This window comes from Ambystoma mexicanum, chromosome 9 (genome assembly GCF_040938575.1).
Source record: "Ambystoma mexicanum isolate Mex_15411 chromosome 9, UKY_AmexF1_1, whole genome shotgun sequence".
Taxonomy (NCBI): domain Eukaryota; kingdom Metazoa; phylum Chordata; class Amphibia; order Caudata; family Ambystomatidae; genus Ambystoma; species Ambystoma mexicanum.
In genome coordinates this window covers 1,533,263,025-1,533,288,512 of record NC_090931.1, presented here as the reverse complement: position 1 = coordinate 1,533,288,512, position 25,488 = coordinate 1,533,263,025, and the positions used below count along the sequence as shown (strand labels likewise).

Genomic DNA, 25,488 nt, shown 5'->3' with positions numbered 1-25,488 from the left:
TAGCAGTGCAGGGGCACCCTCCACCAGGCCCCCACTCATGTCTCCCACCACCCCCACCCCCAGCCACCAAGGGCAGCCTCCACCAGGCCCCCACTCATGTCCCCTTGCACCCCCACCCCCCAGCAGTCATGGGGCAGCCTCCGCCAGGCCCCCACTCATGTCCCCTTGCACCCCCACCCCCAGCAGTCATGGGGCACCCTCCACCAGGCCCCCACTCATGTCTACCACCACCCCCACCCCCCAGCCACCATGGGCAGCCCCCACCAGGCCCCCACTCATGTCCAACTCATGTCTCCCACCACCCCCACCCCCCAGCAGTGCAGGGGCACCGTCCACCAGGCCCCCACTCATGTCCCCCTGCACCCCCACCCCCCCAGCATCCAGGGGCACCCTCCACCAGGCCCCCACTCATGTCTCCCACCACCCCCACCCCCCAGCAGTGCAGGGGCAGCCTCCACCAGGCCCCCACTCATGTCTCCCACCACCCCCACCCCCCAGCATCCAGGGGCACCCTCCACCAGGCCCCCACTCATGTCCCCCTGCACCCCCACCCCCCAGCAGTGCAGGGGCACCCTCCACCAGGCCCCCACTCATGTCCCCCTGCACCCCCACCCCCCAGCAGTGCAGGGGCACCCTCCACCAGGCCCCCACTCATGTCCCCCTGCACCCCCACCCCCCAGCATCCAGGGGCACCCTCCACCAGGCCCCCACTCATGTCTTCCTCCACCCCAACCCCCCAGCATCCAGGGGCACCCTCCACCAGGCCCCCACTCATGTCCCCCTGCAGCCCCACCCCCCAGCAGTGCAGGGGCACCCTCCACCAGGCCCCCACTCATGTCTCCCACCAGCCCCACCCCCCAGCCACCAGCGGCAGCCTCCGCCAGGCCCCCACTCATGTCTCCCACCACCCTCACCCCCCAGCAGTGCAGGGGCACCCTCCACCAGGCCCCCACTCATGTCTCCCACCACCCCCACCACCCAGCAGTGCAGGGGCACCCTCCACCAGGCCCCCACTCATGTCTCCCATCACCCCCACCCCCCAGCCACCAGGGGCAGCCTCCGCCAGGCCCCCACTCATGTCCCCCTGCACCCCCACCCCCCAGCAGTGCAGGGGCAGCCTCCACCAGGCCCCCACTCATGTCTCCCACCACCCCCACCCCCCAGCCACCAGGGGCAGCCTCCACCAGGCCCCCACCCATGTCTCCCACCCCCCAGCAGTGCAGGGGCACCCTCCACCAGGCCCCCACTCATGTCCCCTTGCACCCCCACCCCCCAGCAGTCATGGGGCACCCTCCACCAGGCCACCACTCACGTCTACCACCATCCACACCCCCCAGCCACCATGGACAGCCCCCGCCAGGCCCCCACTCATGTCCCCCTGCACCTCCACCCCCCAGCATCCAGGGGCACCTTCCACCAGGCCCCCACTCATGTCCCCCTGCACCCCCACCCCCCAGCAGTGCAGGGGCACCCTCCACCAGGCCCCCACTCATGTCTCCCACCACCCCCACCCCCCAGCCCCCAGGGGCAGCCTCCACCAGGCCCCCACTCATGTCTCCTACCACCCCCACCCCCCAGCAGTGCAGGGGCAGCCTCCACCAGGCCCCCACTCATGTCTGCCACCACCCCACCCCCCAGCCACCAGGGGCAGCCTCCACCAGGCCCCCACTCATGTATCCTACCACCCCCACCCCCCAGCAGTGCAGGGGCAGCCTCCACCAGGCCCCCACTCATGTCTCCCACCACCCCCACCCCCCAGCAGTGCAGGGGCACCCTCCACCAGGCCCCCACTCATGTCTCCCACCCCCCACCCCCTAGCAGTGCAGGGGCACCCTCCACCAGGCCCCCACTCATGTCTCCCACCACCCCCACCCCCCAGCAGTGCAGGGGCAGCCACCACCAGGCCCCCACTCATGTCTCCCACCACCCCCACCGCCCAGCCACCAGGGACACCCTCCACCAGGCCCCCACTCATGTCCCCCTGCACCCCCACCCCCCAGCAGTGCAGGGGCACCCTCCACCAGGCCCCCACTCATGTCTCCCACCACCCCCACCCCCCAGCATCCAGGGGCATCCTCCACCAGGCCCCCACTCATGTCTCCCACCACCCCCACCCCCTAGCATCCAGGGGCAGCCTCCACCAGGCCCCCACTCATGTCCCCCTGCACCCCCACCCCCCAGCAGTGCAGGGGCACCCTCCACCAGGCCCCCACTCATGTCTCCCACAACCCCCACCCCCCAGCCACCAGGGGCAGCCTCCACCAGGCCCCCACTCATGTCTCCCACCACCCCCACCCCCCAGCAGTGCAGGGGCAGCCTCCACCAGGCCCCCACTCATGTCTCCCATCACCCCCACCCCCCAGCATCCAGGGGCACCCTCCACCAGGCCCCCACTCATGTCCCCCTGCACCCCCACCCCCCAGCAGTGCAGGGGCACCCTCCACCAGGCCCCCACTCATGTCCCCCTGCACCCCCACCCCCCAGCAGTGCAGGGGCACCCTCCACCAGGCCCCCACTCATGTCCCCCTGCACCCCCACCCCCCAGCATCCAGGGGCACCCTCCACCAGGCCCCCACTCATGTCTTCCACCGCCCCCACCCCCCAGCATCCAGGGGCACCCTCCACCAGGCCCCCACTCATGTCTCCCACCACCCTCACCCCCCAGCATCCAGGGGCACCCTCCACCAGGCCCCCACTCATGTCCCCCTGCACCCCCACCCCCCAGCAGTGCAGGGGCACCCTCCATCAGGCCCCCACTCATGTCTCCCACCACCCCCACCCCCCAGCCACCAGGGGCAGCCTCCACCAGGCCCCCACCCATGTCTCCCACCCCCCAGCAGTGCAGGGGCACCCTCCACCAGGCCCCCACTCATGTCCCCTTGCACCCCCACCCCCCAGCAGTCATGGGGCACCCTCCACCAGGCCCCCACTCATGTCTCCCACCACCCACACCCCCCAGCCACCATGGACAGCCCCCGCCAGGCCCCCACTCATGTCCCCCTGCACCCCCACCCCCCAGCATCCAGGGGCACCTTCCACCAGGCCCCCACTCATGTCCCCCTGCACCCCCACCCCCCAGCAGTGCAGGGGCACCCTCCACCAGGCCCCCACTCATGTCTCCTACCACCCCCACCCCCCCAGCAGTGCAGGGGCACCCTCCACCAGGCCCCCACTCATGTCTCCCACCACCCCCACCCCCCAGCCCCCAGGGGCAGCCTCCACCAGGCCCCCACTCATGTCTCCTACCACCCCCACCCCCCCAGCAGTGCAGGGGCAGCCTCCACCAGGCCCCCACTCATGACTCCCACCACCCCCACCCCCCAGCCACCAGGGGCAGCCTCCACCAGGCCCCCACTCATGTCTCCTACCACCCCCACCCCCCAGCAGTGCAGGGGCAGCCTCCACCAGGCCCCCACTCATGTCTCCCACCACCCCCACCCCCCAGCAGTGCAGGGGCACCCTCCACCAGGCCCCCACTCATGTCTACCACCCCCCACCCCCCAGCAATGCAGGGGCAGCCTCCTCCAGGCCCCCACTCATGTCTTCCACCACCCCCACCCCCCAGCCACCAGGGGCAGCCTCCACCAGGCCCCCACTCATGTCTCCCACCACCCCCACCCCCCAGCAGTGCAGGGGCAGCCTCCACCAGGCCCCCACCCATGTCTCCCACCACCCCCACCGCCCAGCCACCAGGGACACCCTCCACCAGGCCCCCACTCATGTCCCCCTGCACCCCCACCCCCCAGCAGTGCAGGGGCAGCCTCCACCAGGCCCCCACTCATGTCCCCCACCACCCCCACCCCCCAGCATCCAGGGGCACCCTCCACCAGGCCCCCACTCATGTCCCCCTGCACCCCCACCCCCCACCAGTGCAGGGGCACCCTCCACCAGGCCCCCACTCATGTCTCCCACCACCCCCACCCCCCAGCAGTGCAGGGGCAGCCTTCACCAGGCCCCCACTCATGTCTCCCACCACCCCCACCCCCCAGCAGTGCAGGGGCAGCCTTCACCAGGCCCCCACCCATGTCTCCCACCACCCCCACCCCCCAGCATCCAGGGGCACCCTCCACCAGGCCCCCACTCATGTCCCCCTGCACCCAGGTCCTCACAATCCCCAATCATGTGCGTTATGGTCAGCCTCCATAGCCAAAAGGCCCTACCAAGTAACCCATTCACCCACATGGAAATGGAAATTACATGTTACACCCCCAATGTTCATAAAGCAAATGAACCCATGTCCGTCACACACAATGGTTGCAAATGAATGGGAAAACACCCAACATGACATGCATGAAACCAATGAGATGATACCACACAGTGAAGTATGAAAACAAAATTGTATTAAAAAATATTGAATGCAAATGAAATGAAACAAACTACAATGGCAATGAAAAAAAGATAAGCTGCATGTCCGTCCAAAAAAATCAAAACTACAAATCCAAAAAAATGTTGTTCAAAGTCACATTAAAAATAAAATCAATCCAAGAGATAAAAATAAATGCAAAGACCATTGCTCCATGGAGAATAAATCAAAAATAAAAAATAAAACAATCCAATGAAGAACTATGTACAAAACATCCAAGGGTCCATGAGCCCAACTGAACAAAGGAAACCTACAAAAAACCCTAACTAAAATGCAACTATATACAAAAAGTGGAGCAGTGTCCGTTGACTCCAAATCATAAGAAGAAACAAATGAAACCTAAAACTAAAGAACTATATACAAAGGCGGCGGGCAAGTCCAGCGGCTCACTCCGTGGTGTTCCGGGCCAGGGCATCATCAAACTCCTCGTCTATGTCTCGGAGGCGGTCCTGTTCCATGGCCCCTAGGGTCCGCAGGGACGATGCCATCTGCTCCTCCAACCCCCTGCGGATTGCCTCGAGGCACTCGGACCGCCTCAGGGCCCTCTGCATGGAGTTCTCCGCCCTGACCATCGTGAGCCGCGCCTCTTCCGCCCGCCGCCGCTCCGCACCTATCTGCTGGACCAACCGCAGCCACACGGAAGACACTTCCTGTCCTGGGTCCTCCTGCCCTCCGGCCGATGCCTGCCCCTCCGATGTTGATGGCCCCGAGCCATGATGCCTCCCACGTTGACTCTGCTGCTGCCTCCGATGCAACTGCCTCTGCCAGCACGACGGCATCCAGGCTGATGGAATCCACCGACGCCGTTGTGCACGTGCCCTGCCTGATGATGCCGGCACATCCTCCATCTGCTGGGCTACAGTTGCTGTGGTGTCCACCCCTGCTGGACCTCCGACTGCCGACTGTGGCAGGGATGGGATCCCCACCGAGCTGGCTGCATTGGTCAGGGCAGGTCCACAGTGGGCCCTGGTGGCATCTGGGCCGGAAGACGGCAAGGAGAACGACCGGCGTATAGCCTCCACAGAGGAGGAGAGGGCCGCCAGATTGGCCGACACATGCAGGAAACCCCCGAACATGGAAGATCCCAATTGGGCCACGTCGGCACGGTGCTCTTCGTGATGATGTGCGTGCTCCTCCCTGGAAGCACGCACGTCATCACGAATTGCACCCGCGCGCATCGCGACCCCAATCAGGACCTTCTCCATACGGACACGGGTCCCCTCGTCCGCAGGTGGAGGGGAGTCAGGTGACCTGGACATCCCCTCTACCTGCGGACGGGCCTGGGACGGGGCATCCCTGCTGGTGCATGGTGGTGCACTCACAGGGTCAGGGACAGCGACATGCACAGGCCCCTCCACGGTGACCTGTGCTGCCTCCTGCCCCTGGACTGCACCACTTGCACCAGCAGGGATGCCCCCACCAGGCCCCATGTGTGCCTCAGTGGCGGCCTCCTCCTCCTCCTCCTCTGTGGAAACCACCAACCTGGATGGCTCCTCACCGTCTTCCGCCATAGCAGGCCCCTGTGGGGGCTCACCCACCCCTTCCGCTGCAGCCGTGGGGGCATCCCCCCCGCCTTGCTCCACAGCGCCGTCTCCGGCCTCTTCTTCACTAGCCGCTGCGTAGAGGGAGACATAGAACACAAGCATCAGGGTACTGTTCAATGGTCCCCTAGACAGGAAGCAATAGCAGATGAGTACCACTGTCAAAGTACACTTCCATCATGTCCCTCCACAACACATGGGTCAGTCCGGGGAAAACACACAGAGTAACAGGCATGGTGCATGCCATGGACATTTCCATACATGTCCAATGGACTTTTGAAACATACAATGATATGGAACTCCCATGCATCATGGGTCATGCCTATCACATGCACACACTTCACCTCAGTCACATCCATCTGGCCTCATACACCCCAAACACAGCGGATACAAGGGTAACTAGGCTGCATCAGTGAATCTGTGCATTGTCACACACATGTGTCATGATTCCATTGCATTCACAAGTCACAGACACGCAGGTCAGGCACACAGACATGGCTACCATATATGTACCTGGCATCAGCACCCATCCCTCACCCATGTCCAGGAACAGAGACTGCCATGCTCTCATGTGTAAAATCTGCATAGGGCTCCCCATGTGGCATTTAAACACATGCAACAACCATGTGGTTTACACATCACTGGTCGCACATGCATTACCATGATGTCCCTGCACACATACATGCATACATGGCCTATGTCACATATACAGGCAAGTATCAGACAACCAGCACACCGCAACATGCCCTGTCTCACACAGCAATGCTTGGACACTTACCGCTCAACTCCAGACGGGTCTCCCTCTCAAGGATCTGGGCGTGGAGCGCTGGGCGTACGCGTTCCAGGACCCTCATCTGGATGGAACTCATGCAGCCCCGGCCCCCCTCCACGAGGCACCGGGCCTTCACGAGAGTCATGGACCTCAAGTCCTCCCAGCGCTTCTTGATCTTCTGGACGTCGCGGGTTGCCACCCCCTCTGCGTTGATGGCAACCACACAGTCGGCCCAGATCCTCTCCCGTCCTTCCTTGCTGGCGCGGGACGATCCAAAGAGGGCATCATACTGCCCCAGGACATGCTCCACCAGGACACCAACTTCGGTGGCAGTGAAGCTGGTGCCCCTCTGCCCCTCTGGCCTGGGGTTGCCACTGGTGCCAGATGTGGAAGTGCCCGACATGGCAACCCCAGAGACAGGAGTGGGTGGGCAACTGGGTCCTGGGGCTGGGCTGTGGAGCGATGTTATCCCAGTCGGGAGTCTTCACTTCCAGCAGGGGTGGACACAGCAACTGGACCCCTGCAGATGGCTGATGTGCAGGCACCAAATGGCAGGGCACGGTGGCAGCAGGCAGGCAGGCAGGCAGGCAGCAGCAGCAGATGGCATGTGGGAGGCTGCTCGGGGCACTGGGGGGCAGTAATTCGGCCTTCTGGGCAGGAGCGTGGTCTTCCGTGTGTTTTCGCGTGGCCAGCTTGATACGGAGTGATTTGGCATGTGAAAATCCTGCACGTCAGCGTGAAATTCGAGGAAAGGCCCTTAGCGCGTAAGCGCGTCAGCACGCATAGCCGATTCTATTGGACCAAAGGCCCTCAGCGCGTAAGCGCGTCTGTGACGTGACCCGCACGGGTGTTTCCCTCATAGCACGTGATGACGGAGCACACGTGGAAAGACTGCACGTCAGAGTGTCATCGCGTGTAATTGGACAAAAGTGCGCGTACACATGATTGGCCTACGTACGTGTATTTCAGGGGTGCGCGGGCACTTACACACGCGAGTACATCAGCGCACGTGTATACCGGGGTGCGTGGGAATTTCCACACGCTATTGGCCTGGGTACTGGATTTCAGGGGTGCGCGGGAAGTTTCACACGCGAGTACATCAGCGCACGTGTATACCGGGGTGCGCAGGAATTTCCACACGCTATTGGCCTGGGTACTGGATTTCAGGGGTGCGTGGGAAGTTTCACACGCTTGCCTACAACACGCGCAAAGAAACACGTACGCCAGTAGGAAGCAGGCATACGTCGACCCGCGACGCATAAATTTGCGCGCAAACAAAATAACAAGCTCAGACGCCAGGATGAATATACCGTTTCTAGCAGCAGTGGCCGTGGGCTAACAAAGGAGGAGGAGGAGGATAGTCAGGGCCAGAATATTCACACCCAGAACCAGCCTTTTCGGGATGCCTGATGACCTGGTGTATGGGAGGTATAGGTTTCCACCACACATAATACTGGACCTGGTGAGTGAGTGGGAGGATGACCTCACATCACCCACCCTGTGCTCCCAAGCACTCAGCCCCCTGAAGAAGGTCCTCAATGTACTGCACTTCTTAGCCACTGGATCATTTCAGCGGACAAGTGCCATAGTGGGTGGGGTGTCACAGGCCACGCAGTCACGCTGCCTACACCAGGTCTTGAACATCATCACTGCACGCCCATCAGTCCGCAGGCACATATACCTGACCAGAACACCTGCAGAAAGGCATGCTGCCGCCCTGGATTTTTACGGTGTGGCACGATTCCCAAAAGTGCTAGGTGCCATCAACTGCACCCATGTGGCTCTACGTCCACCCAGGGCATCTGAGCACATCTATAGGAACCGCAAGCACTGGCATTCCATCAACGTGCAGGTAGTATGTAATGCCAAGGGAATCATCACCTCAGTATATGCCAACTATCCCGGGTCCACCCACGACAGCTTCATTTACCGAATGTCCACCCTAAGCCGGGACCTAGAAGCTGGGCGGCATGGCGATACATGGCTGATTGGTGAGTATGAATGCCACTGCACATGCATACATGTCAGATACTGAGCAAGGTCACAACCCCACCAATGATACCAATCACCACCTCCACAGGGGACAGTGCCTACCCTCTCAGCCCCCACTTGATGACGCCAATTTGGAACCCCACCACGCCACCCGAGGTAAGATATAACACAGCCCACATTGCAACCCGGGGCATAGTGGAGCGCACATTCGGAGTGCTTAAGTCACGCTTTCGCTCCCTTGACCGTTCTGACGGGCAGCTGTTATACGCTCCCCCAGTAGTGTGCAGGATCATAGTGGCAGCATGTGTCCTGCACACCGTTGCAACACGCCGGGGCCTGGCCGTGGACATGGTGGTGCCCCCACATCCCCAACCACATGCACGGCTGCTGCGCATGGGAGGGGAAAGGGCACGGGGGGAGGCAGCCCGTACACAGCTAGTGGCTAATTACTTCACCTAGAAATCACACCCCTGTGGAGTGCACACTGCCCTGGCACTTACCATCTGACAATCAATGATGACTCAACCTGACACTGATCCTGAATGTCTGGAGAATCAACCGTCAAAACCATATCAGCCTGAGATTGTTCACCTGGAAGTGTCACAATGTGTGCATCCCTACCTACACAGACACCACCAATGCAGTTTTGTGAAAAAAAACATTCAAGCAGCTAAAATGAATACCCACTTGCAAAATGCAACATGAGGACAGTGCCATGTCACCCAACCCAACCCCAGCACCGCCACACGACACACCGTGCCATGTCATCCTATGTGCAGGTAAACAAAGTAATCCCCACAACACGACACAAGTGTCCCAATGTACAGTGTCCCTAATTGAAACTCGCGACACCTGAAATGCTCACCGTAATGCAGGACCAACAACACACTTGAGCAGGTATTTAGCAATAACACTTATCAGCCACTGACCCTCAAAACTACCATTAACTTGACATTACGAATGTAAGGAATTAGTAGTCACCACCTGGAAATGCCTGCACTCCCACCACTTCCAACTGTACAGTGTTGCCGCCATGTAGAGTTGTAGGTGCACTGCTGCCAACATGGACCCCATCTCCAAAGTAGAGGGCCTTGTGTAGACATGAGGAAAGGACCCCTGCAAATTAGGAGGTTAGACTCGGATGATGAGTTACACATCAATGCAACATGCAGTGTACAACACAACAGCAATATGCACTAGGAATGTATACACAGTATTGACTAGACTACCCACACATGTAGTGGGAGTCCAATGTCACCATGTACGTCAATGTCACTTGGGGCACACCCTTTGCAAGCCCATGGAAACGGGAAGCAGGAGGGGTGTGTGTGACAAAAACCCAAGCATCTGAACCAAATACATGACAAGCCTGCATGTGCCCAGCCACAATGCAGCATATGCCCACAGGAGCCACGGAAGGCAAGACATTGGGCCTCATTACGAGTCCGGCGTTAACCGAGGCGGTAAAACCGCCTGGTTAACGCCGGACTCGTATTACCATTCCGCCTCCGTGATTCCCGGAATTACCGGGGCATTACAACCCCGGTTTTCCGGGAATCACGGAGGCGGAATGGTGTAAATCCCCATTCCCATTGAGTCCTATGGGACTCGATGGAAATGGGGATCATGGAAACACCGGCAGCATCTCGTAATGCTGCCGGTGTTTCCTCGTCCGCCTGCATGCGGGAGGTGTTAAACCCGCCAGGTCAGACCTGGCGGGAACATCACCTCCCGCCTGCAGGGGTCGGACTCAGGCGGTCCGGAAACAACGGTGGCGGCGGGTTTACCGCCACTGTTATTTCCGGACCGCCTGGGTCGTAATGAGGCCCATTGTCCCAAAAAAAAAAATCAAAAATGGCCATTAATGGGCCCGGGGGGGGGGAGGGTTGGGGAGGCCACCCAGGAGGTCCGAGGACAGGGTGCACACCAAAACCCACCTGTGTGGATCTTGGGAAAAAAAAACACCTCCATGGGCTCATGGCCCACACGGCTACCCTATTGTGGGAGTATCACTGCTGTCGCTATTATCACCCTGTGCAGCTGCATCCGGAGGTGGTTGGACTATGGGAGGCAGCCCACGCAAGGACCTAGTCTGTTCCTCCATGGCTGCAAGCATGCGGGTGTGGTAGGTCTCGTTCTGGAGGATGAGTGTGCGGAGGTCCCCATGCAACAACTCACGGGATGCCTGGACCTCCGCCCTAGTTGCCTGCATCTCAGCTGAGAGCATACGGGTGAGACGCTCCAGCTGCTGTTCTGTCCTTCGGTTTGTTGAAGCCTCAAGCTCAACAAGAGTCGTCCTGAGGTGAAGGAGCTCCTGCCTCAGGGCTTCCCTGTGGCCCTGGGACTCTATGGAGATGGCTTCCTGCAGAGTCGCCAGTGCCGCCCGCCTGTCCCTGTTGGACACCAACATGTCCTCCCTGTGTGACTGGCAGATGGAGTCGGTTGCCTGCTGTAGTCGCTCCATCAGCCTTTCGGGGGGGGACAATGGAAGTGGCCACCCTATCCATGGCCTGAGCCATCATCTCTGATGATGCTGCCTGTTGGGTTGCCATACCGTAAATGGATTGCTCCCATGCGGTATTGCCAGGTGGCGTACGGCCACCACGTCAGCGGGCACCACACCTGTCTGGGGCAAGGCGAACTGTGCCTTGCTGTGCCGGCACTGCCTGAGGCTGCAGGACTGCATTCCCCCTCTGATCTGCTGGCCCAGGAACAGGATCAGATGTCGCGGAGTGTGACCCTGCATCCGTAACCACCAAAGGCGTAGCTGCCAACACTGACATCCCCATTGTGGGATCTGACCCTGGTGCAGGTGGGTGGGACAGAACAGAATCCCTCCCAGGAACACTCACCTGCGACGGCACGTAGGTCTCATCATCCGAATCAACACCTGAGTACATCTCGGGGGAGGTGCAGCCAGAGACACCCCTTGAGAGCACGACCTGCAGCAGTTGTGGGTTCTCACCCACCACCACACCACGTCCCTCACTGGTGGTCGGTCGGCCCTCGGACCCCTCCTGGGTCTGCACCATCTCCACAACCCCAGCAGTATCAGGTGCGTCTTCCCCTGCAAAGACATAAAAGAAAACAAATGGAAACAGGCATTAGCACCATGGCACACAATGAGGGCTGAGAAGCAAGAGAACCAGTACTTGATTGACACATGTCCCACATGACTAAAACCCTCCCATGCATGCACCCTCCCTGCGTATGAAGGGCAGGCAAATGGCACACACTGATGACACCAAGATGGAAGATGAACACATTTTCTGCATGCTGCCTGGCAGTGGCATCACACATTGACCTGTGATTGCCAGGTAAAATACACATGCCATCACACAGATGGCATGTACCATTGCTATTGAGTGAAGATGGAGAGGAGGGCAGCACTTATTCATTCAGTCCAGTTCCCGCATGTAATAGCTTTTCTAATTCAAACAGGTCTGATTTTTCACGTGGAGCCGCCAGTCCAAAATGGTCCGATTGCACAGGGACATGTGTGAACAAATGATATCCAGGTAACAAAGTCACTCCACTTTACCATAGCCATGTCAGACATGTGACTACAGGACTGAGAAATGCCTAGTAAAAGTGGTGGAATGCAAACAATCTGCCTGAATGAACAGAGAAAAATAAGCAACAATGTTGTAGCAAGGTGACACTTCAAGGGCAACTGGCGTGCTGTTGGCCTAGATGTCTACTGTTGGCAGAAGGGATACTGCTATGGCCAAATGCTGCTGCGCAGAATGTATTGCATGAAGCACATGGGTGACCCAAACGACTCGGGCGCACACACCCTCACCTGGCACACAAACAGAAGCCCTCACACACACACCATGCACATGGATGACACACACATGCATGTGCACTCACCGGACAATGCCTCATAATCAGGCAGATCTCCCACGCCTTGGATCTGTTCCTCCGTGACGTAGGTCCCAGCGACTGACTCATGTGGAGTGAGTTCCATGTCTTCTACTGGAGACCCACCTCCAGTCACTAGAGTTGCGGCATGACTTGAGGCCAGCTTATTCTTTGCCCTGCGCTTTAGGTCATTCCAGCGCTTATAGCAATCATTGGCTGTGCGCCTCACGATTCCAAGGGCACTTACGATGTCGGCAACGGTCTGCCAGTGTGCCTGGCGTTGTGCAGGTGTGGTCTTGGATCCTGCAACAATGACCATCTCGTTATCATGTGCGAACACATACTCGACAAGTGCATTCAGTTTGGCATCAGTGAAGCTGGGCTTCCTCGACGGGCCGGACTGTGTAGCCGTGTCTGGGGCATCAGCCTGTGCCGGACGAGCACTCTTCCTCTTCCGCTTGGAAGGTGGTGGTGATCCTGAGTGTCCTGCACCGCTCTGGACACTAGGGGCAGGAGCCCTGGTGGACTCTGTATCAGGAGTGTGGGATTGCACACTCAGCATGGGAGTTGGTGCAGGCATTGGCTCAAGTGTAATGGTGTCAGGGGGAATGTCAGCAGGATGGACTAGGACCGACACTGTCCTGGCTGGGTGTGTGAGAGCTGGGGTGGATGGAGCCGCAGCTGCCCCTGCAGCCTCTCCACCCTGCCTACTTGGGGCAGCAGATGACCTTGCTGCCCCTGATCCACGTGGCCTGATGACATCAACGTGCACCAGCGCACGTGTCATAGGCCTGCTGACCTGGAAGTCAGTCATGGAGTCAGCCAGGTCTGGTGCCACAATGGGCTGGTCCAACAAGGGCTGAGCATGGATGGTGTCAGCCACATCAGCCTCAACCAGGGGGGGGGATTATGGGTGCCCTTGACTGGTCCTCCACACATGGGGGGACAGGGTCACCCTGCAAGTAACAACCACGTCCCCTACCGGATCCACCACGGCCACCACTTGTGGCTCGTCCACCTTTGCCACCCTTACGGAATCCTCGCCTCCCAACCATGGCACTGATGTTAATATGCGTATGGGAGTGGCTGTAAACTATTGTCCTGGGCAATTGGGGGTCAAAGGGGTTGGGCACCAGATGGTAATTGTACCCTAGTGCTTTAGCAAGGCTGAATGTGACCCCTGGGGAAAGATGACGGGTCACGCAACGCACAGGAAGCCCAAAAAAGGGAGATGACGTGCATGCAAACCCTCCTAGACCACGTGTGCGGAAAAAAAAACCTGCACGACGCTGTGGCACCCAGTAACACAAGAATGAACGTATGCGTGTCACACGCAGCCTAGAATGACCTCTGAAGGGGTAGGCTACACACGGGTCAAGCACAGATGTTAGATACGTGCGTGACTCACCGTCTGCCAGGAAAAAGAGCGTGAAAAATAAGCGCGTTTGGTTGGCAACAACCCCGCCAAAAGAAGATTTGTACGCTGTCTGAGGAGACAGGACAACAGTAGAAGGGGAACACTGTTTGAGGGTACAGGCCCAGGAAAACCAGAAAAAGAGAAAAAAGAGAAAAAGCTGTCAGAGGTAACAGGAAGTACGAACTTGAAACGCCGTGAAGTAAATCGCGTGTGAAATGACAAGAAGTACAGAATTCACCCACTCGCTCTCCACGAAAAGCACGTACAAGGAAATGGTGTTCTACACGTACCTTTTATGCAGGCCCACACGTCCAGCGTCACTTACGCGGCGTGTACGCGCTAGGGCCATTTCCACCAATTACACGCTTTGTCACTTCCGCGTGTACGCGCTAAGGCCATTTCCACCAATTACACGCTTTGTCACTTCTGCGTGTAGGGCCATTTCCACCAATTACACGCTTTGTCACTTCCGCATGTACGCGCTAAGGCCATTTCCACCAATTACACGCTTTGTCACTTCTGCGTGTAGGGCCATTTCCACCAATTACACGCTTTGTCACTTCCGCATGTACGCGCTAAGGCCATTTCCACCAATTACACGCTTTGACACTCTGACGTGTCTTTCATTTTTTTAACATGCAACATTTCCAACGTGTGCCCTATTCAACGTGCACGTGACTTCATAGACGCGCATACGCTGGTGGCCTTTGGGCCAATGAATGTACAGTGTGCTGACGCGTTTACGCGCTAAGGGCCTTTCCTCGAATTACACGCAGACGTGTTGGATTTTCACGTGCAAAATCACTCCGTATCAAGCTGGCCAAGCGTTCACACACGGAAGACCACGCTCCTGCCCAGAAGGCCGAATTACTGCCCCCCCAGAGCCCTGAGCACGCTCCCACCTGCCATCTGCTGTTGCCTGACTGCCTGACTGCCTGCTGCCCACGTGCCCTGCCATTTGCTGCCTGCACATCAGCCAGGGGTGCTGTTGCTGTGACCACCCCTGCTGGAACCGAAGACTCCCGACTGCTTTTCCATCACCCCACAGCCCAGCCCCAGGACCCAGTTGCCCACCCACTCCTGCCTCTGGGGTTGCCATGTCGGGCACTGCAACATCTGGCACCAGTGGCAACCCCCGGCCAAGGAGGCAGAGGGGCACCAGCTTCACTGCCACCGAAGTTGGTGTCCTGGTGGAGCATGTCCTGGGGCAGTATGATGCACTCTTCGGAAGGTTGCGCGCCGACAAGGAAGGAAGGACGGACTCGGATCTGGATGGACATCGTGACTGGCATCAACGCGGAGGAGGTGGCAGTCCGCGACTACGAACGTGTCAGGAAGCGCTGGGAGGACTTCAGGTCCAGGACCCTCAACAAGGCCCGGCGCCTCCTGAAGGCAGCGGATGCTAAAGGGCACCGGGGCCACTTGTCGGAAGATCAGATGAGGGTCCTGGAACGCATATCCCCAGCGCTCCACATCCAGGTCCTTGAGAAGCAGACCCGTCTGGAGTCGAGCGGTAAGTGTACATGCATACTGATTGTAAGCTGTGCATGTGGTGGTGTGCCAGGAGTGTGCAGGTTGAACATGTATTTTTATGTGGCCAAGTAGGGGGGGTGTACAGGGCCGTGAGGGTGACACATGCGAGGGGTCTCATGTGTGACACATGGATGGTGCTTGTGTGTGTGGGCTTGCATGGCACAGGATGTGGAGGAATGATTGTCAGGTGTGACATGGATGTCGATCAAAACACTGCGACAGTTGGCGGAGGTGTACACATGCATGCAAGTTTGGTGTTGTGTGTGCATGTGTAGTGTACTCCCTATGTTGCATGTGATGTGTGGATGACCTTTGGCTGCTCATGCTGTTGTATGTGAATGGATGGTGCTGGCTGTTGCAATATGGCTGTGGTATGGCTCATGTGTGCAAGTTGAAATGACATGTGTGTTGGGGATTCTGATGCCATGTCTGAGGTTTACCAATGCCACTCATGTATAACTGTCATGTGTGTATGAGTCCATTTTACAGTGCCCTGATGCCTGTGTTTTCTTTCTCCCTGTCTGCAGCGTCAACTGATGAAGAGGGCGGAGAAGGTGCTGTGGAGCACAGCGGCAGGGGTCGCACCACCAGCTGGAGACGCAAGGCCCGGATCCCCTCCCAGGTTGTGATCTCGTCGGGGAGTGAGGAGTCCGGTGCCGCGTCCCAGGCCGCAGCTGCCGAGGGGAGGTCCAAGAGGCAGAGGTTGGAGTTGGACTCCTCGGCAGCAGAAGGGGCAGCTGACACCCCACAGGGCCCAACGGAGGAAGATGGCACGGAGCCATCCAGGTTGGTGGGGGGTTTGGTGGAGGAGGAGGCAGTACAAGCGACAGTGGCGGGGTCTGGAGGTGGGGATTCCACTGGTGCTAGTGGTGCAGTGCAGGATCAGAGACAGGAGGCAGCACAGGCCGCCGCGGAGGTGCCTGTGTGCAATCCTGTCCCTGCTCCTGTCACTGCATCATCTTGCACCAGCGGGGATGCCTACCTCCAGACCCGTTCTCAGGGAGAGGATTGGCTTACAACACCTGGCCTTCCTCTCCCTGCGGATGTGACTATCCTGCACCAGGTTGAGCCTGTCCAGGGTGGGGTGGCGTTGCATCAACGGGCCATGCGAGCTGACCTGCAGTCTTTTCATGATGAGTCTGCACGTCTTCTCGCATGGCTCGTTGACCGCGTTGACCCACAGGGACAACTCACCAGGGCTGGATTCCTCTGTTTCCTGGACCGTGTTCCGACCCCCTTCTCCACAGAACCCCCCTATGCCCCAGACGTCCTCCATGCCATCTTCCCACCCATGTGTCACCTGGGTGCCCTGTGGAGCTGCCTCCGACCGTGCGGCCAGGCTGGTGGACAACAGATCCCTGCCACAGTCAGGAGTCGGACGTCCAGCAGGGGTGGCCACATCAACGACTGCACCCCAGCTGGAGGAGGATGTGCAGGCACGATCGGACAGGGCACATGGACCGCAGCAGCTGCAGCAGCAGGAGGCTGTAGGTGGGAGCCACGATAGCTCGGGGCCTTCAACATCGGAGGGGCAAGCATTGGCCGGAGGGCAGGAGGACCCTGGACGGGAAGTGTCTTCCGTGTGGCAGCGATTGGGCCACGCCATAGATGCGGAGCGGCGGCGGGCGGAGGAGGCGCGGCTCACGATGGTCAGGGCGGAGAACTCTATGCGGAGGGCCCTGAGGCGGGCCGAGTGCCTCGAGGCAATCCACAGGGAGTTGGAGGTGAACATGTCGGCGTCCCTGCGGACCCTCGGGGCCATGGAACAGGACCGCCTCCGGGACATAGACGAGGAGTTCGATGATGCCCTGGCCCGGAACACCACTAAGTGAGCCGCTGGACTTGCCCGCCGCCATTGTATATAGTTATTTAGTGATAGGTTTCCTTTATAGTTTATTTTTATTTGGAGTCGACGGACACTGCTCCACCTTTTGTATATAGTTCCATTTTAAATATGTTTTTTTGTAGGTTTCATTTCTTCTCTTGGGATGATGGACCCTGAATACTTTGTACATAGTTGGACTTTGGATTTGGATATTTTTTTTACTATGAATATTTTTTCCCATGGAGCAATGGTTTTCTATTTCTTTTTTCCCTTCATTTCCTTTTCAGACATGAGTGGGGGCCTGGCGGGGGCTGCCCATGGTGGCTGGGGGGTGGGGGTGGTGGTAGACATGGGTGGGAGCCTGGTGGAGGGTGCCCCACACTGCTGGGGGGGTGGGGGGTGGGAGACATGAGCAGGTGTGCAGGGTAGTCCCCTGTTTTGTGGGCTGCCTGCAGGGGCCGTGGAGGGTGTACAGGAAACACCTGTGAGGACCCACCCAGCCTAATCACGTGTGTAACTTCCCGCGCACCCCTGTAATACACGTACCCAGCCAAATCGCGTGTGATAATTCCCGCGCACCCCTGTAATACACGTACCCAGCCAAATCGCGTGTGATTATTCCCGCGCATCCCTGTAATACATGTACCCAGCCAAATCGCGTGTGACAATTCCCGCGTACCCCTGTAATACACGTACCCTGGCTAATCGCGTGTAAAACTTCACGCGTACCCCTGTCATACACGTACCCAGCCAAATCGCGTGTGATAATTCCCGCATAACCCTGTAATACACGTACCCTGGCTAATCGCGTGTAAAACTTCACGCGTACCCCTGTCATACACGTACCCTGGCTAATCGCATGTAATACTTCCCGCGTACCCCTGATATGAACGTTACCCGCTTTGCGTTCCTTGTTTGGCAGCCCTGTAAACTGGTCCAGGGTTGGCGCAGCCCTTTGCGATGATTTAGTGATTTTGATGGCTTTTCCTTGCGCGAGGGCGTTCTTGGGGGCGTAATGAGGCCCATTGACTTTGGTGCCTTACCCTTCTCAACCCTCATGCCGGCCATCCATGGATTGCGCCCAGTTTGGCCCTGAATCATGCTGTGACAATTGTCACTATGAATACTTGGCTACATTTTGTGTTCCCATGCAACTTTGTGTGTTTCACTGACCCCTGCAACTGTATTCACTCTCCTGTGCTTCTCTGCTATTTTCACTGTTTATTCTCAGTTCTTTTCTCCTCTCCCTTCCCCCTTCTCTCTCTCACCCCTCTTACTTTTGTCTATGCACTTACTCTATCTGAATGGTCCCTGGACCTAGTATGATAGTAACAATTGTTTGTCTCCCCCCTCCTCCTTACTTGTCCCCTTCTACCCCCTCCAGCCCTATCTGAAATGTCATCAGGCCTGGTACGATAGCTGCTTGTTTTGCTCCTCTCCCTCCATTCTCCTCCCCTCACCTCATGTAATTCTCCGGCTCTACCAGAAATGTCATCAGGCCTAGTACGGTAGTTGCCTGTCTGTTTCCAGTCCCTCCCTTCTGTGTCTTAGCACTTGCTCTATTTGAAATGTCGTCAGGCTGAGTATGATAGTTATTTCAGTCATTTGTTCATGGACTGTAAGAATGTTTTGTATTTTCCCTTGTTCCCTCCCTTGTCATGAAGCGCTTTGAAATACATTGTGTATAGGCGCTCACAAACAAACCAAAACCTCCAATCAAATTCTACTTCCTTCCCTAACCCGTAGCTCATTCAAGCTCACCAAAGACAACATCATGCCACTACTGCCGACAAAAACACTGGAACCCTCCCACTTAAAGGACCCAAACCTCCTGGCTGATCTCTACACAACCATCTTAACACCAGCAGTAGACACCATTTCCCCATCATCAAGGACAAAACCTGGTGCTCAAACATCCAAAATGCTATGATCAATAAACTAGACGCAGTACAAAAGAAAATCCATGCAAAACTAGCCACCTACCCGCCCCCTGCAGCTCCTCCCGCTCCCACCCTGACCTTCCTGCAATTTTACTTCCAGTCAGTCTCAGAGCCTGAAGTCCTTGCCATTCTAAAAAGTCTTAAACCATCTAAGTGCAAAGGTGATGTGTGCCCAGCCACCATCATCAAGGACTGTGCCAACTCCCTAGCACCCCTCATCACCGCCTCCATCGCCACAGGTATGTTGCCCACTAGTCTTAAAGAAGCCTGGGTTCGCCCACTCGTGAAAAAGCCATCATTAGACCCCACAGGCCCTAACAACTACTGGCCTATCACCACCATCCGCTTCCTTCTCAAAATCATAGAGTGGCCTATCTACAGATCCCAAACTACCTGTAAAATAATCACAGGAATGCACCATTCCCGACAACCAGCCAGGCCATGGTACAGAATTTGCGCTCCTCGACCTAAAAAATAGAATCGGTGAACTCTGAGACATGGGGAAGCCAGCCTTCCTACTCCTTATCAGCAGCATTTGACCTGGAGGATCACAGAATCCTCGGACAGCACCTTATCACCTCAGCCAACTTCTCAACCGAAGCCGCAGCGTGTGTCACCTCCTTTTTAAAAGGAAGTGTCATGAAAGAGTTCTCTGACAATGCCAATGACCCACCTGCACCTATCCTTTGCAGGGTCCCCCAAGGATCATGCATATCATCCAAACTATACAACATCTTTACAAGTCCCCTCTTTGACCTCCTCGATTCCCTCAACATACCCTATACCAACTATGCAGACGCACAAATCCTCCTGGCAATTACACATATGACTCAAACACCTTTGACCACACCTACAACACCATCCAGTCATGGATGGCAGCCAACAACCTCGGCCTAAATGGGGGTAAAACGTAAATCGTGTTAATTGGACTTCCCACAACGCTCAACAAGCTCTCCCACCAATACACAGCCTTCAAATTGATGCTATCATGATCCCTATCTCTTCATCAGTTAAGACACTAGGGGTATACCTAGATGCCACCCTCTCTGACACGCCAAGTGAACACCATCACCACCTTCGCAACCTACACTTCTAATCTGATGAATGCTTCCAGACCCTACCTATTCCCTGACAGTTGCCTGACCATAGCAAGAGCTGTCATTGGTGCAAGACTGGTTTACTGTAATGTTCTATTCACAGGAACTTCATGCCAAAGATTCAGAAGCTTCAAATCTTTCAAAACACACTCTGAGCAGCTCTCAGCATTCCCAACCAGGCTCACATTGTCATGAACTTCAGATCACGCCCCTTTTCGACCTCCTTGTCTGAACGGGGCTTACATTCCATAATACTTCCAACATGGCCGTCCAGAGCTGAAGCCCTTGCTTGCTCCATGCGCTTAACGCGGCGTGATCTATTAATAGACCACGCCTTCTGCGGCTCCGCACGTCTCAATGCTATTGCAGAGTAGCCTCAGACGTGTGTTCGTAGCTCGCGGTATTGTTTCCTTTGTCCCAGAGCTATTATCCGCTCCTGACCCTTTTCCCCTTCCTGATTCCGAGCATTACTAGCCTTTCCCAGACTCCCAGATTCCTGGACTCCGCGCTCCCGGAACTAAACGCAACCTGGAACCAGACGAGACTCGAGCAGCGCTGTTCAAGACCAGGAGCGTTTGCAAGAAGGCAGCAATCGAAGACACCGGCAAACACCGCACCCAGGTGAGAAGGGGGGAACTCCTTGATAGTTTGAGACGCCACCCGATCGAACCTAAAAACGAGATGGAAGCCGCCGTGCAGGACTTAATGCGACGCATGCAAGAATTATCAACCGAGATTCAAAATCTTAAGGCGGAAAACGCCACGCTCAAAGAATTGGTCTTATCCCGGGATTCTGATACAAACGAGGGTGCCCTGTTGGGCGGTATTGTTGACAAGTATGATGGTTCGGCAAAAACTCTTCGTGGATTCCTGGATTCATGCTTGGTCCACTTTACCTTCAAGCCCTATTATTTCTCGACTCCTAGGGCTAAGGTGGGTTTCATCATATCCCACCTTTCCGGCAACGCCTTAACTTGGGCAACACCCCTTGTTAACTCCGGCGATGCCCTCCTAGACTACTATGATGGGTTGATACAGGCCCTTAACGGCATGTTTGACCGTCCAGAGCAGGTCTATACTGCCCAAGAACGCTTGCTGGATTTTCAATAGGGCTCCCAAGATATGCTCACTTATGTGACCAGATTTAAACAATTGGCTAAGGAAGCAGACAGGTCCTCTGAGGCTAGTTTTACCCTGTTCAGGAGAGGCCTGAACGATGAGATCAAGGATGAACTGGCCAGGGTGGCCAGACCAAATTCATCCCAAGCACTAATGGACCTGGCCTTGCAAATAGACTTTCACATCCAGGAAAGGAAGGCTGAAAGGAAGAAATCCAAGGGAAACCCACCCAAGACGTCCTTTGAGAGCACAGCCAGAACGGACGCAAACCCAAGTCCAGCCCCAGAACCTGAACCCATGCAAATTGGAGCCTTTCGTGGACCCATATCACCTCAAGAAAGATTGAGAAGGATCCATATGGGTTTGTGTATGTATTGTGCTTCAGACAAACATTTGGTCAGGGAATGTCCTCTGGCACCTCCTCGGCGTTCAGGAAACGCCAGCTCCCGATCTTAAATGGAGCAAAGATTCGGGGGAGAGATGTTTTCTCCACGTCAATTCCATCCTTGAACTCTCCTGGACAAAACAGTTTGGTGATACTACAGGCCTTCCTTTCGCCCTCCAAAGACAAGACCTATCCCATTCTGGCCTTGGTGGACTGCAGAGCTATGGGAATTTTCATTGATCAAGACTGGGTTGTTAGTCATCATATTCCGTACGAGACACGAAACACCATGCAGCCGGTGGAAGCAATTGACGGAAGACCCCTCTCTTCAGGACCCATAAGCCTGCAGACTAAAGAGGTCAAACTTTCCATAAACCATCATCAAGAGCGGATTACATTCGACATCATTAAGTCAGCCCATTACCCCATGGTTTTGGGAATGCCCTGGTTACAAAAGCACAATCCGTATTTCAATTGGACAGCACGATCATTATTCCTGGGCTCAGAGTTCTGTATGTCCCACTGTCTATCCCTGGACCCCTCCTCGATAACTTCTAAAGAACCACCAAGAGACCAAGAAACACCACTCATGGTTTCCAATATCATACAAGTTCCAGAGGCCTATCGGGGATATGCTGATGTATTTTCTACTGCCATAGTCCAAGCCTTACCCCCTCACAGTCCAGAAGACTGTGCCATAGATACGGATCCCTCAGCTGTAATTCCCTTCGGCAGAATGTTCATTCTTTCCGAACCTGAGAAAAAGGCCCTTCGGGAATACCTAAACACTAATCTTTAAAACGGCACCATAAAACCCTCGAAATCTCCAGCGGGTGCTTCGTTGTTCTTCGTTCCCAAGAAGGATACCAAGGAACTCAGACCTTGCCTCGACTATCGAGGCTTAAATCAATGCACCCTCAAAGATCGGTACCCACTGCCCCTGATCTCTGATATCCTGGAAGCTGTGAAAGGAGCCGTAATATTCACCAAGTTGGATCTCAGGGGTGCCTACCATTTGATCCGTATCCGGGAAGGAGACGAGTGGAAGACCGCTTTTAGAACACCCTTTGGCCACTACGAGTACCTGGTCATGCCCTTTGGACTAGCCAATGCCCCAGCAGTATTCCAACATTTTATGGATAGGGTGTTCTCTAATATGTTGTTTCTCTTCATCATTGTCTATCTGGACGACATATTGATCTTTTCCAAGGACCCTCTGAAGCATGAAGGACTTGTTAAGGCAGTTCTACAAAGACTCCGGGAACATCACTTGTTAGCCAAGCCTGAAAAATTTTTGTTTCATGTTACCTCTGTGCACTATCTGGGATTTATCCTTAGTCCAGAGGGGATTGGCATGGACCCTTCAAAAGTAAAGGCCTTTCTCGCCTGGCCTACTCCCACGTCCGTGAAACAAATCCAATCCTTTCTAGGACTAGCCAATTTCTACCGAAAGTTCATAGCCCCCTTTTCCGAGATTGTACAACCTATAGTGGCTCTGCTAAAGAAGGATACCCCATTTGTCTGGTCAACATTACAAGAAACTGCATTCCAGCGTTTGAAGACCGAGTTAATACAAGCTCCCATTTTGGCTCAACCCGATACAAGTCGACCCTTGTTAGTGGAAACGGATGCCTCTAATTACGCTATAGAAGCAGTGTTGAAAAAACTCTGTTGAGGAATGAACATACACCCATGGCAACTGTGCTGTGTCCTTCCACAAGGAAAATGACTACATTTGCATACAGTACATTTGTTTGGGGACTGAAACACAGTCTCTGCTAGTCAAAACCTATTGCTACACAACCCTGAATCTAGCTGTGATTTGTATATAACCCTCTGCTGCTACCTAGTTTAGCTTGCATTTAAAACAACACATAGTGTATCATATAGTAAGTCTCCTTATCTTGTTATAAGACATGTAATTGCTTCAAAGTGATACACTGTTCGCATAGAAAATTGAGGTTGGGCGAGGGGCGGTAGTAAAAACGGAAGAGCTTGTTTAGATGATAAACACTTGTCTGCCAGGTATTATCAGTCGGTAGTGGCCTGGTGTGTGTTAAAGGGCCAAGGTAGGCCGATGTTTATTGCTATTACCCGCCCTCGGTTACACCAGTTACTTACAGGTGCTATTGCTATGTAACCAAACAAAGTACCTTTCCACTCCCGCCTTTTCTATCCTAGACAGTGGAAGTCCTGCGTCTCTCTTAATTTTTCTTAAAAGGAAGAAGGATTTCCATGGACTGGGAGAGAAGAGGAAAGGAGACTGGTGTGTACATGTATGTTCCATGATTCTTCTCTGTGCATTTTGGTGACAAATGTTGGTGGCTGAGGACGTGTTTGGTACAGCAGCATCCGCTCTGAGACTTGTCTGAATGCGGCCTTGTATTTTAGATACATTCCTCATTCAGAGCAACCAGACTGGTTGATGCACCTGCTAAAGGCGGCAATTTAAGTTATTTGAAATTCACTGTATACTGCCGTTCGCTGAGTGGAATTAGTAAATAACCAATGTCACATGTTCTGTTCTAGGTGCAGGCTACCTTTAATGACGCTTCTGTCTGTTTCTCTGAAGAGGAGTGGATGATTTTGAAGGAGTGGCAGAAGGAGCTTTACAGGAATGTCATGAATGAAATTCACCAAGCTCTGCTCTCTCTGGGTAAAGTTACACACCTGATCTTCAGGGAGTGGATTTAGGCTCTATGAAATGGCTGCCTTGTTATTTTGGACTCTAAGAATGGGTTCTGTAGTTCTGTGTTTGCTTGATGTATTATAAATAGCTGTAATATTGTCTCACACTCCTGATGTTGTCATGATTGTCATCATAACCTGTATAGCAGAGCCTAACATCACACCCCAAAGGCGGTCAACATGCCCACCTGGGGCTGTGGAAGGTTTTGTGGCAGAGAGTAGTGCTGTTCCCGAAGCAAGGCTCTGGAGTGCAAGAGAAGCTACTACCTCTGAGCACCTGACGGGCTTAATATTGGACAGCAATATTGCTGTGGGTCCACCTCTAGAGTATCTGTGTACCAATGCTTATCACCCTTGTGATTATACTAGATATTAAAGTCTTCAGTTACGCCCAGGCTGATGGGTACAGCAATTAGATGCAATCAAAATCTTCCCTACACAGTTTTATCACTAAACACACAAGGTCTTGCAATAAAGTATATTTTTTACTCGCAAAGGAACTCGTTAATGTTATGCTTATGTATTCTTTTGTAGAGATATGAGTATTAAACATAGTGCAGTCAAAGAATGTGCAGTTCCTTGGATAATCAAAAAAGCGGTTGAGTAGATGCCCAACACCTGTCCATTCTGTTAAAACATCTAATACTACCTAGTACTAATCAGCAATGTGTGTGTAGCCATTGTGGCTCAGTAACACCCAAAATAATACTCACTTCTGTGGTGCAGTGGACGAGCCAGCTAGGGGACAGGTAAGGTTATACAGGCACACCTCTGAATTCACTTCTGTGGTGCGGTGGACGAGCCAGCTAGGGGACAGGTAAGGTTATACAGGCACACCTCTGAATTCACTTCTGTGGTGCGGTGGACGAGCCAGCTAGGGGACAGGTAAGGTTATACAGGCACACCTCTGAATTCACTTCTGTGGTGCGGTGGACGAGCCAGCTAGGGGACA

At 55.5% G+C, this 25,488-nt stretch overlaps 1 protein-coding gene across 3 annotated transcripts in view; it reads left to right on the top strand.

The window, feature by feature from the left end:
• LOC138489454 (zinc finger protein 1-like) overlaps positions 1 to 25,488 on the top strand; it is a 220,965-nt gene that overhangs the window by 22,357 nt on the left and 173,120 nt on the right. For all 3 annotated transcript variants that reach the window (XM_069617175.1, XM_069617174.1, XM_069617176.1), the window contains exon 2: positions 24,378 to 24,504. In XM_069617175.1, coding sequence (XP_069473276.1) covers positions 24,378 to 24,504 — 127 coding nt within the window. The remainder of the gene's footprint in view (positions 1 to 24,377; positions 24,505 to 25,488) is intronic.